Source organism: Chaetodon auriga, chromosome 3 (genome assembly GCF_051107435.1).
Source record: "Chaetodon auriga isolate fChaAug3 chromosome 3, fChaAug3.hap1, whole genome shotgun sequence".
NCBI classification, from domain to species: Eukaryota; Metazoa; Chordata; class Actinopteri; order Chaetodontiformes; family Chaetodontidae; genus Chaetodon; species Chaetodon auriga.
In genome coordinates this window covers 24239542-24251401 of record NC_135076.1, presented here as the reverse complement: position 1 = coordinate 24251401, position 11860 = coordinate 24239542, and the positions used below count along the sequence as shown (strand labels likewise).

At 45.6% G+C, this 11860-nt stretch overlaps 1 protein-coding gene across 1 annotated transcript; it reads right to left on the bottom strand.

The window, feature by feature from the left end:
- Positions 1-2658: 2658 nt before the first annotated feature.
- Positions 2659-11778, bottom strand: oma1 (OMA1 zinc metallopeptidase). Its single transcript, XM_076726923.1, has 8 exons — positions 10943-11778; positions 9248-9476; positions 8841-9014; positions 8359-8466; positions 6752-6880; positions 6397-6471; positions 5518-5667; positions 2659-3335 (listed from the first exon to the last, which is right to left on the bottom strand). The coding sequence occupies exons 1-8, from the start codon at positions 11314-11316 to the stop codon at positions 3003-3005; spliced, it is 1572 nt and encodes a 523-aa protein (XP_076583038.1). The 5' UTR covers positions 11317-11778; the 3' UTR covers positions 2659-3002.
- Positions 11779-11860: the final 82 nt, after the last annotated feature.

Genomic DNA, 11860 nt, shown 5'->3' with positions numbered 1-11860 from the left:
ATGTGTATGTGTGTGTTGGGGCGTATCCAAGAAATGGAACTGTGGATGAGCCACTTCGAGCAACACTCCACAGGGAGGTCAGAGGGTTGCCAGACTGCATTCTGGGACATCATTCAGCCACCTACACAGCAGATGTGTTGGGTTGCTCTCTCGCTGCCCCGGCTCTCTCTGGGAGTGTTTTTGTTGGGGAAACAGCATCTTGAGTTTGCCGTCTAGGATGCATTCAGCTTCCTCTGTTGTGGGTGTGCCACCTTTTCTGTTCTTTCTTCCACTTTTCAGCGCTGCTTGTCTATAGCTTTAAATACCTGCGAGCAGTTTGTCAGAGGTCTCAGAAGCCGTCTGATGTCTCTGGTGGGCGGATGAATATACAGCCACAAAACAATCTGAGACTTGAGGTGAATTTACAGACATAAAGTAGACATCTGATTTCTCACTGACACCGTGGAACAGATCTTATCTGCCCAAGGCGACGCATGTGAACACAGAGAAAACCACAAAGACTACAGTAGGACTTTCCCACCCAGCATTTGAGCAGAAATGTTAAAAATCAAATGTTTGATTCAAATGTAAATAACACCTCACACGCCTGAACTAAATCTTTTCTTTTCTCCGTGAATCCCCGTGATTCTGCTCTGCCTGTTTTCTATTTCTGTCTTTTCAATGCATCTGACTGCTGTCTCTTTGTTTTCCTTGATTAAGCTCTCTGTCGCAGTTATTGTTTAGACTCCAGCAGTAGGCTACAATTACTCAGCGCAGTGTGTGTGTGTGTGTGTGTGTGTGTATTGTATCACGCTCATTACAATTACCTCTGGGTGTGAGTGTGTCATCTGTTGCCTGTTCATGTTCCAATTTCTGTGAGTGGTGAGGGAGCTGCAGCCAGATGCTTCAGCATGTACACAACAATGTGACGAAGGAACAGGAAGTCTGCATGAGAACGAACTGAGAGCTGCGGATCCTAAAATCCTGAAAAGGGTCAAATCTGTGCGACCAGGGAGAGAATCACGGTCTCGGCTCGTGTCATCTGCAGCAGAAAGCGAGGAGGCTCCTGCTCAAAAACAAACTTGGATGTTGCTCCAGCGGTCTTTAATAGAGAGACATCAAAAGATTGATCTTGTACCCAAGAAGCAAGAACTTGTAACAATTGGCAGGAATTACAAAAGCGCTGCGGTAAAGCTGACTGATGGGAATTCTGGTAGCTTTCGTTTGATTACGACGGCCTTGGTGTAATCTCGTCTACGATTTCCAAACGTTACATCTGTCTGATCAGCTGTGAGAGGCCGGCGAGGAATTTCCCCAGGAGCCTGGCATCAATAAGTAACTGCGACTACTGTTGCTACCACACACACACACACACGCACGCACGCACGCGCACACACACACACACACACACACGCACATACATATGAAGACTTCAGAGGAAACTGCCAACAACTCAGTCTACGTCTCCTCTCATCTTTCACCCGCTGTCTAATTGGTTGGTGTGACAAAGGAAGGGTTTTGATGTTCTTATGCAATGTCACAGGCTGATAATGTCCTCTTACTCTCTTGCGCGCACACACACACACACACACACACACACACTACATGTGGCATAGTGTTCCCATAATCCTCATTTTTTTGGTCATCTTTGATCTGTTTGGTGATTTTGGCGGGGGGGGGGGGGCAAAAAAAGTCCAAATACCAAATTTTTCTTCTCAAGTTTTATTTTTTTTCTTGCCACTTGCAAACACAGCACGTTCCTGCTGAGTTATTGATATGCAAACACCAATGTTCCCTCGGCTTTTTCATTGCACGGCTTCACACAAACCCTATCACTGGCCACTTATTCTAATACAGACACAGACTCTAACACAGACGTACCCCGTTTGCAGTGAAACAAAGCTTCCACAGCTCGTGTAAAGACTGTTGACTGATGTTTTGTGACCTGATACAGGCCCTCCACCTGAAATGCATGACACAAATAAAACTATTTATCCCAAATGAAAGCACAGTAGTACATTTTTTATTGCACAGTTTAACCAGGTGTGCCACTTTGTTTCAGCACACATACACACGCACACACACGCGCCAAAGATTACCAGCATATGAACCATAACTGCCCTCCCCTCTTCATTGTGCGACTGCTCCCGTGGGCTGTTCCTGTAAATCTGAATGTTTTCTCAGTCAACTTGGCTTGTTAAATAAGATTTTACTAAATCCCATGAAAGATTTCTCAAAGCTTGACGGCGGATATTGGCATTCCTGAGCAGAAGGCTGTGTTTTAAAACCTGCAAACAACCCAGCATAAATTTACACCATTAAGTCCCCCAGGCTAGAGAATGCATGAAGTGCTGTGTGTGTGGCATGAGAATGCACTAGTCATAATGAGAATGTAGATGTCCTCTGTCTGCCACGGTCGCAGCCTCTAACATTCACACACAAAGTGCTTACTCTCGTATGCTGCTGTGTGCCGATGAATAATGCACATATTAATCTTGCAATGTATGGTTAGCATTACCAACATTCATTCGGCATTCCGCCGTCGAGGTTATCTAATTAATGTGGCATCTTTGTAGTCGCCAGCCATGGTTAACATTCTCTGAAGTTCAGTCAGCGGGGTGCTGGGTGCAGGGAAAGGTTAGGAGGGGCCTTGAATTTTTTTTCCTTCTTTTTCTTTTTGCTTGACTTTTTCCACCAATTTTCTCCAAATTTAGAATGACCCCAGGCATTTACTTTCACACTAGCACCCTCAGCTTCACCCGCCACTGTGCTGGCAACCAAAGGGAGTCTCCAGTGCAGTGAAAAGGACTAACCCTGGGATGATGGGTGGGGACTTTACCCCTTTACTTGGCACCTACAGGCTCCGAAAATGAACGAACGATAAAAAGAGTCTTAAAGCAGCAGTAAATTGTTTGCTGAATATGCTGGCTGACCAGTGCGCCCATCACTCACTCACTCACTCATCTTAACAGTCTCTGCAAAACTATGGCGTCGTTGAAGTTTGTGCGGATTGAACACTCCTGTCAGCTGGAGCTCTGGGATCCCTCCCCTTCAGCAGGAGCAGGAACAGGGGCCGCTAGAGCTGACTCTGAAGCCTCAAGTGGGACTGGGCCTTTACTTTCTTGAGCCACATTTGGGGAAGGACGAAGGGAAGTTTGGGCAAGCAGAGCAGCAGGCAGTCCGGCTGGGAGTGAGGCGGCGCTGTGAGGCAGGTGGGGCTTGTGTGCTCCTTCTTGCCCTCTTCTCCCCCGGTCCTTAGCGTTTTCCAGCAACACATGGACACTTCTGGAGAACACGACACGAGGGTCGGAAGCGGGTAGAGCAGGGCAGATGCAGCTCTCCCTCAACTCCAGAGCCTGGAGAGAGACGGAGTGAAGAACAGACATTAAGCCACTCTCAGAGGTAAACGTGTACTGACTGATAATAACCTCAGACACAAATTTAAATAACAATAAGTACAAAGATAAATATGAAAAGCCCTGTGATAAATGTCTTTGTGTAGTGGTGAGCCATTCGTTGTTTTTGTTTGCAGCGTATTGCAACAAAAAGTCTGTTACTTGTTCTTTTTACTTTGTGATCAGTAGATACATATTTCACCACAACGCAGCTGTTAACCGAAATGAGCGCAACACAAAGAAGGCCAGAAAGACAGAGAGGAGAATGCGAAGGACAAACAAAGACAACAAAGATTAAAGATACTGAGATAACAAGATGCACTGACTGAGACAAACAAAATAGGACACCAGAGGGACAATCAAGAGTCTGCAGCCATGCTACTGCAGCAGCTCTGTGAGGCTGCACTAAAGCACAGCGGTGCTTTAGGCTAAATGCTAACACGTCTTAGATTAGCATGTGAGCAGCGACTTAACTGCAGCTGAGGATGATCACAAAGTAGCTGACAGATCAAAAAATTGACCTGATGATGGCACTAGAGGAAAAAATCAAGGCATCACCAAAGTCAGCAGGCTTCTGCTGCTGGAGAACGTGAAAGTCTGCACAAAATTTCATCTCAATCCGTCTGGTAGTTGTTGAGACATGTCAGTCTGAATCAAAGTGGTTGAAAGACTGGCTTCAAATATATCATAAGATGTAAACCCTTCTTGAAATCATGCAGCTTGGGTAAGCAGAGCTGGTAGGGACTGACTACAGGCGCTTCCTGGCAGTTAGAGACATTCTCTCTGTCTGTCTCACACACCCACGCCCACACCAAACTCATTAATCTCTCACTTAGAATCACCTACAAGACTGAGCGCATACATGCACTTGGCTTCCCACTCAACAGGCTCTCCCTCTCGTGCTAGCGGTGGACTTAATGCGCTCTGCTTAAGGATGATGAGCGCACTAGTGGAGGCGGAGTGCCCTCAGAGGAGTCGGGTTAAATAGCTTGATGCTGTCACCCCTCGCAAGGTTAAAAACATCGCATTATGCATCACTTTCACCTCACTGAGCTCAGCTGTTAACTGGCTCATATGTGCTTCTACGCGGGATCGAACAGTTCGGTGTGACGAGGGTAACAGACATGCCAGAGAGTTTTCTCAGCACACACACACACACACACACACACACACACACACACACAATGCCATGAATCCCCCAAACAACAGTCTTCACCACTTCACTGCCCGCGCTGCAGCCTGGCCTCGACAATGACTGCTGCTAGAGGTCAATCTACCACATAGGGATATATGATGATGCATGGGCACATGCATGTAACACACACACGCTCAAGCATAGGACGTGTACACACTGAATGACACAGGCACCTGATGGACAATTAGCGGTTTACCCATCTGTTCGTCTTTCCTGCTTGGAGCATCTGACTGCGTACCAACAGTCCAACTCACACTCAAGGTTAAATTGGCTGCTGCCTAATACAATGTGCATCTCTCTCTCTCTCTCTCTCTCTCTCTCTGCCTCAGACACACACACACACACACACACACACACACACACATATAAGACGTAATGATCGTGGATGCTGACAGTTTCCATAGAAGTTGCTGTCTTGACTGCTTGTTGATTCCCTTCTAGCCTTAAGATACCATTGATCGTCTTGCCATGGCGGCGGCGGCGCAGCGTGCGAGCCTGTGAGATCGAGCTGCTGCCATGGGGCTGTTTTCTTTCAGGTCCTCGGCTCAAAGCCTCCTAGACATTTAGTTAAGCGGGCATCAAGGCCCCTGTGTGGCAAAATGTGTTTCCTGCCTTCCTAAAACCTTGCATCTTTTCCTCTCCTCCCCAAGTCCCTTCTTCCTCTCTGCCCTCTTCGCCACACGCCTGCAGGTGGATGCACATCTCTCCAGATGCTTCATTAGTTCCATTAAGGCTCCTTCCACCAGCTCCTAAAGCTACACTGTTTCTCCTAAACAACAGCCATGTGGAGGCTCTCTCCTCACACAGGGATCAAAGAGTCTTTTACTTAAGACAAACACATGAATCAGAGCAGCAGGGATGTGTTTACTTATATAATTGAGGTCAAAAAGAGACTTAAGCGCTTCCCCTGCTGTTATTTGGACTGAGCTTTGCTGTGTGTGTCTGTACCTGTGGTATGAGGCGGTCCAGCTGAGAGTATCTGTTCCTGTGCGACGGGTGTGTGGACAGCCACTCCGGGAAGGCGGGCTCTCCTTTCAGCTGGTCTCTGATTTCCATTTGCTTCCAGAACACAGGACCTGCTCGCACATCTGCACAGGCCTGGGAAGGACACACACCCCCATGGAATCAGAAAAACGCACACACACACACACACACACACACACACACACACACACACACACATACACACACACACACACACACAATGTGGCATCCCTCTGTCTTGTGCCATGAAAATCCTTACAGACCAATCAACTGAGTTCAGTTTAGTTGGACAACAGTGCCCCCTAGTGCTCAACAGGCAGATTACAAGGTTTAACAGCAGCAGCTACATTAGACCAGTATAATTTTGCAATGTTAAAATATTGATTACTATAAAAACAGAGCAAAAACAATTTCTTAATCTTAAAATGTCCAATGAGGTCTCGTCATATTGTCATACTATGTTAAAGGTGTATTGGCATCCCGACTTCAATCTCTTTAGTCTCTGTGGGCCTAATGAAAACACACTGGCTGCTACGCTTCACACAGTTCACTTTAATAGCATCTCTCATGAGCAACTTCTCTCAAACCTCACTCTTACAGTTTGTCATTCAGGCTTTCTGTTAAACATTTCAAATCTAAAGCCCAAGCTGAGAAAATGATGACATGATCGGGGTTATCTCAGCGAGGCACAAACAGACTGAAAAGTGGCCAAAAACAGGCAGAGAGCAGACTGAGGTTTTTTTTTTTTTTTTTTTCCAAACTTTGAATATCTCTTCCAGAGCCACAGAACACATTATACAACTGCTCTCCCAGCAGTGTGGTGCTCCTCGGGGATGACGATACCTTAGCAGCCAACTGCAGTCCGACTTGATCAGCCTCAGCCTCCAGTTTCCTGCTGTAGGGACGGCTGAACATCAGCTGAAGGAGAGACGAATGGTGTATGTGTGAGGTTGCACAAACTGAGACTGACAAACATTTCCCTTATCAAAAGTGCAGATCGGTTCCAGCGATCTAATTGTCAAAGCTCAGACAGATCTACTCAATAACAAAGATAATACAATAACAAATGATAACAGTGTTGCTGTCTTCCCAGTGAACACTGTATGAAGTGTGAAAATATGGATGTTTCTTCAATTGAGTGAAATAAGGAAAATGTGGTGTACTGTGTGTATGAGTTACATTCTGGAGTGGTACTCACCTGTGAAAGCTTGTCCTGTACCCACTGTCCCAGGAGGGCCAGGCTGTCTCGAGGACACACGGCCCAGATGGCTGTCAGCAGAATAAGGGACAGGAGGTCCACGACGTGAGACAGACTGGCCTGCTCTGCCTGGGGGAGGACAGCAGAGGGACGTGAGATGAAGGGGGGGGCGACAGAGGGGGAGAGTGAAGGATCGGGGTCAAAAAAAGAAGATAATGGGATAGAGAGAGAAAAATCGAGGTAAAAAGTTTGGGGGAGGCGAACAAGGCAGCTGGAACATATTGATTGTTCCCATCTATTTTAGTGGAACTTTTAGCTGGAACAGATTTAGAGGTTTTAACAGCCAATCCGACAGAGCACACCTACTGGGTAATACCAAGCCCATCGATGCTCATTCCCTTCATCTAATTAAAATCTCCTTCAAGCATTTCCTCCGAGGATGTTTAAAGTGTTGAAATACCCACAGTTTCATTAGATGCTTTTTTAGAAGAAGAAGAATGGACTTTTTTAGGCAGAGAGGGAAAAAAACAGCCATCTGTGGAGAATTAATAAAGGACGACAGTGCCGTAGGTCGGCAGGACTCTGGTCATCATAGCGCAGGCAGGATTAGTGAGTGCTTGGAGGTGATTGTCAGTGAGTCTTTATCACCGGCTGATGCAACAGCACTGCAACCGATGCCACTTGAGCTGTTACTATACTGAGACGGAGTGGGGGGCTGATGATGAATAGTCAGGAGATGTCAGTGTATCATGCACATACCTATAGCTCCACATACATATTTTACAACCTTGTGAGGCAGAGACCTGGCAGACTTCCAGCTGCAACTTTCACTCTGTCTGCCCAGGGCTTCTAAATGACTAAACTTTGTTCTTGAACATTATTTGCACTTTAAGTGTTTTCAGTGACTCATCCTCATGCGCAGCGAGGTCTGCCACTATCATCCAAGCCTTTCAAATGTCAGCAGACTGTACACACGTCTCTGCAGCGCCTCGGGCTGAGGAATTGCATTCATTCTCCACAGAGCTAAACAGGTTTGCATGTTCCCTGCATCAAACTCAGCAGCGCTGTGTCTTTGTGTGTCTGTATCAACGTGTTTCAAGGTCATCCAGGCGGACTCCTGAATGGTTAGTATCTTTGAAAAATGAAGCGACTGACTCCCTGTGTCAGGTCATGTACAACCCGGGTTCCAAAAAAGATGGAACCCAGTGTAAAACATTCATGAAACAGAATGTGATAGTTCCTTTCAAAAGAAAGAAAGAAAGAAAGAAAGAATCCTTTTCGAAATACACTCAACTGAAAGTTGACTTTTGTAAACATCTGCTTATTCTGAATTTGATGCACGTTACAAACAAGTTGTGACAGGAGCAGCTAAAGACTGGGAAAGTGATGGAACGCTCCAAAAACACCTGCTGGGAACATTCCACAGGTAAACAGGTCGATTGGTAACAGGTGATAGTATCATGATTGGGTATGAAAGGGGCATCCTCCAAAGGCTCAGTCGTTCACAAGCGAGGATGGGCATTTTTTGGAATTGAGGTTGTACTGCAGTAAAGAACATGATGGTATATGATGCTATCAACGCAGCCAGCAGAGAGTCGTGCACTTACAGAGTGTCCCAAAATAGCATGAGCCATCTCGTGTCCCAGGATAATGGTGAGCTGATGAATGTCTGCCACGGTTTCCAGCATCCCTGTAAACATGAACACTTGCCCGTTCTACATAAAGGAAAAGACAATCCGAGTCAGAGCATCTGTAAACCTGTCTGACCTGACTGAACCTTATACATGTGAACTGTTCTGATGTTGTAAAGCCACGTAACACATCTGAGCGACTTACAGTAAGTAATCACTATGAATTATTTATTGATAATGTACTCATATTACACTGTCTAAGCTATTTTCATGTGGACAGGAAGCAAATGTAAGCAAAATATAGCTTGATCAACCTTGCACTATCACAAGGATACTTTGTAGGAGAAACAGGCGTAAAAAGCACTCGCTTATTCTAACAGATCTTCTAAGACTGTAAGGATGCTATGATGTTATAATATGACATGAAAGACATAGAAATCTGTTTTTCCTTCACTGACCGGGAGGACAAAGGCGTTGACATTGGGACTTTGCACCACGTGGACGTTCCAGGTGATATCCGACACTTCAGGGATGTCCTTGTTTCTTTGTGCCAGGTGCTGCACCACACGCTCCACCACCTGGTGCCGAGGGTCTGTGACTGGAACCAGTAGCTCTGCATACTCCTCCATGTACTGAAGTGCACACACACAAACACACACACACACACTTGAGCATTTTAAGAATTATTTAAATGGCGTAATTTCCTCTCATGTTAATGTTTTTCCTCTTCGTCCATCCACTAAATGTCGTCTTACCAAAAACCATGCATTGTTGCTCTGTAACACACACACACACACACACACACACACACACACACACACACACACACACACACACCATGTCCTGACCCCCCTCCTCCTCTCACCACCTCTGAAGTCATAGCTGCCAGCTCCAGGTAGTTCTCTCTGCTGAACACCAGGAGGCGGGTCCGTCCCGTCACTGGAGACTCATCCAGGTGGGTCAGGAGAAGGAGGGCTACAATCACCATGGCAACGCCTGCCCCCGCTGTCAGATGCCAACGGCGCTGCCAGGCCCATTCGCGCATGAGCTGCCGGCGGTTGTCTGGTAGAGCCACCCACCAATTCCTTATACTCCTGTGCACAGAGGAAGGCCACAAGGTCTGTGCTATCTGTTTGTGTAGCTCAAACAGCCTCATGCTGTAACTATAAAATCATCTCCTGCCCTACAGTGGCAAAAAAATGAAAAGAAAAGAATCATTTGAAGCTACTTTCATGTCTGGATAATTTGCATGTTTGGAATACAGGCGAGAAAATGAAAGTAGAAGTGTAAGGCGCAAATGTTCCAATTAGAAATGTAGGAATCCAGGCAGACTCGCTGAGATCAATAATCTCCTTTTCCAAGTGGGTCTGGCCAAGAGAGCAGCATGCATAAAATATGTTCGCAACAATGTTCTATGCACACAACACAGTTTGGTGTGTTTGCCCAGAGGAAACAGTCTAATATTTAAGTAGACAAATATGCCAATGCTTTTTGAAACAGTGACTAAACAAAACAGCTCGATGTGCTGCAGGGTGTTCCGTCATGGGGGTGGGGGGGCGGAAAATGTTTCCGAATTCAGTTCTCAAAACAAAAAAACTTAATGATGCCTCACCCGCAGTGGGTGAAGCGGGGCATCATGTGTGCTACATCATACTATCATAGTCAGTCCAGTTCAGGGATTCATTTTTGCCAGTCTTTTTTTTTTTATTTAAACGAGTGAAACAAGATGTAACTGGTAACAAAACAGAGCGAGGGTGGTTTGACAGGGTTGACCCGAAAGATCAAAAGGAAAGTTAGGATTACGTGGGAATGAAACTGATGTGACCAAGGTGCTGCAGTTCTTACGTTGATGTGGGGTGTGTGTATTAAAGAAGGTGTGTGTGCAGCTGTGTATACAAGTGTAGAGGAGCAGCAGGGGGGTATTATATGTACATGTACTCTTATTATAGTAATGAAAGGGGATGTTTTTACCAGTTAATGAAAAAAAAAAGTTAATTACCAGAAATGTGGCGACAATTTCTAAGGTAATTGATTTGTTCTTATTTATATTATACAATGAATACAATTGTTTACAAATCAATTAAAAATGTGTTAGTTATTTAATGAATGCATTTAGCGTAATTAATTAATAACAAGCCTTAAAGCAATGAACACACAGCTCAATTTATATGTATATTGAATATTAAATTATGGCTCATTTTCCTGCCTTACTATGTGCCCTTGAAAATGATGCACGCATAAAAGTGTTCAGAATAATTAAATGTAATTTCTTTTGCATATATGTGTTGAACAAATGTAACAAATTAAAGTGTGTGTATATGTTATGATGAATAAAGTTACTCTAGAGTCGTAAGTCATCGCTGTACAGCTTAGAGCTACAATGATTACTGACCAACTATTTTGACAATCAATTAATCAATTTGAGTACATTTTTAAGGAAAAATATCTTCAGGTTTTGGACAAAACAAGAAATTTGATGGTCATTTTAGAGACCACACAACTACTCGATAAATCGAGAAAAGAACTAAAAGATGAATCAAGCTCGTTGTACAGCTCCTACCTGCCCAGTATTATGGCAAAGAGCTTCTGCAGAGGTTTGAGCACCAGCCATAAGAGAGGAGCGGGCAGGGCCCTCACGGGGGCCGAGGTGTGGAAGTGGTGTCCGCATTGTGTCAGGACAGGACCAGGGTGCAGGGGTGAAGTGCTGAGGGGTCTACGGGGCGCCCTTCCACCCAGGAGAGGTGGTCCTGTCGGAGCGGCTCTGAGGTGCGCAGAGTTGGACGCTGAGTGACAGCTGATCTGAGAGGACACACAGTGAGGCTTCTTCAGAGGACGTTCAGCCGGTCTCCACACCCGGAAGTATCGTGTCAGATGCGCAGGAAGGGAACAGAAGCGACTGCTCCGTAAACACAGATTAACACAAAGTAAAACCATTGTGCTTGCTGGTAACGCGACCCCGGTGACCTCCTCAGACTGACCGAACAGCGGCGAAGTCCTCCGCAACTAAAGACGACGTCAACACGGTCGCCTGTTACCCGAGAGAGCTGGAATGTCTCATGTTAATGTGGAAATTGCAGCTATCAGCCGTTAACGTGACGTGTCGTTCACTCAGCCGAGTTAATTTCATATCGAACACTCAATTAACAGTTCACATCTGTCAATGTCATTGACTCGAGTGGACCCTGGCTACAAGTAGGTTAACGTCGGTTACCATTAGCCGACAGCCGTAGACTGAAATGCCGGTCCCAGTAGTTTGCTCTATAACACGATAACACGCCGAGTTAAAATCACTTAGTCAGTTTACAACACCAAATATTCATAGTTCGAACTACGAGAGCACAACTTTACAGCAGTTAAGCGAACCCGCTTCCAAAATGTCCCCCCCGGAAACAACACGGAGACGAACGTTCCGGGCTAACACTTAGCATCTCTCCACAGGTTTAAATGGACCGTTAGCTACACTAAGCTAATAGCTAGG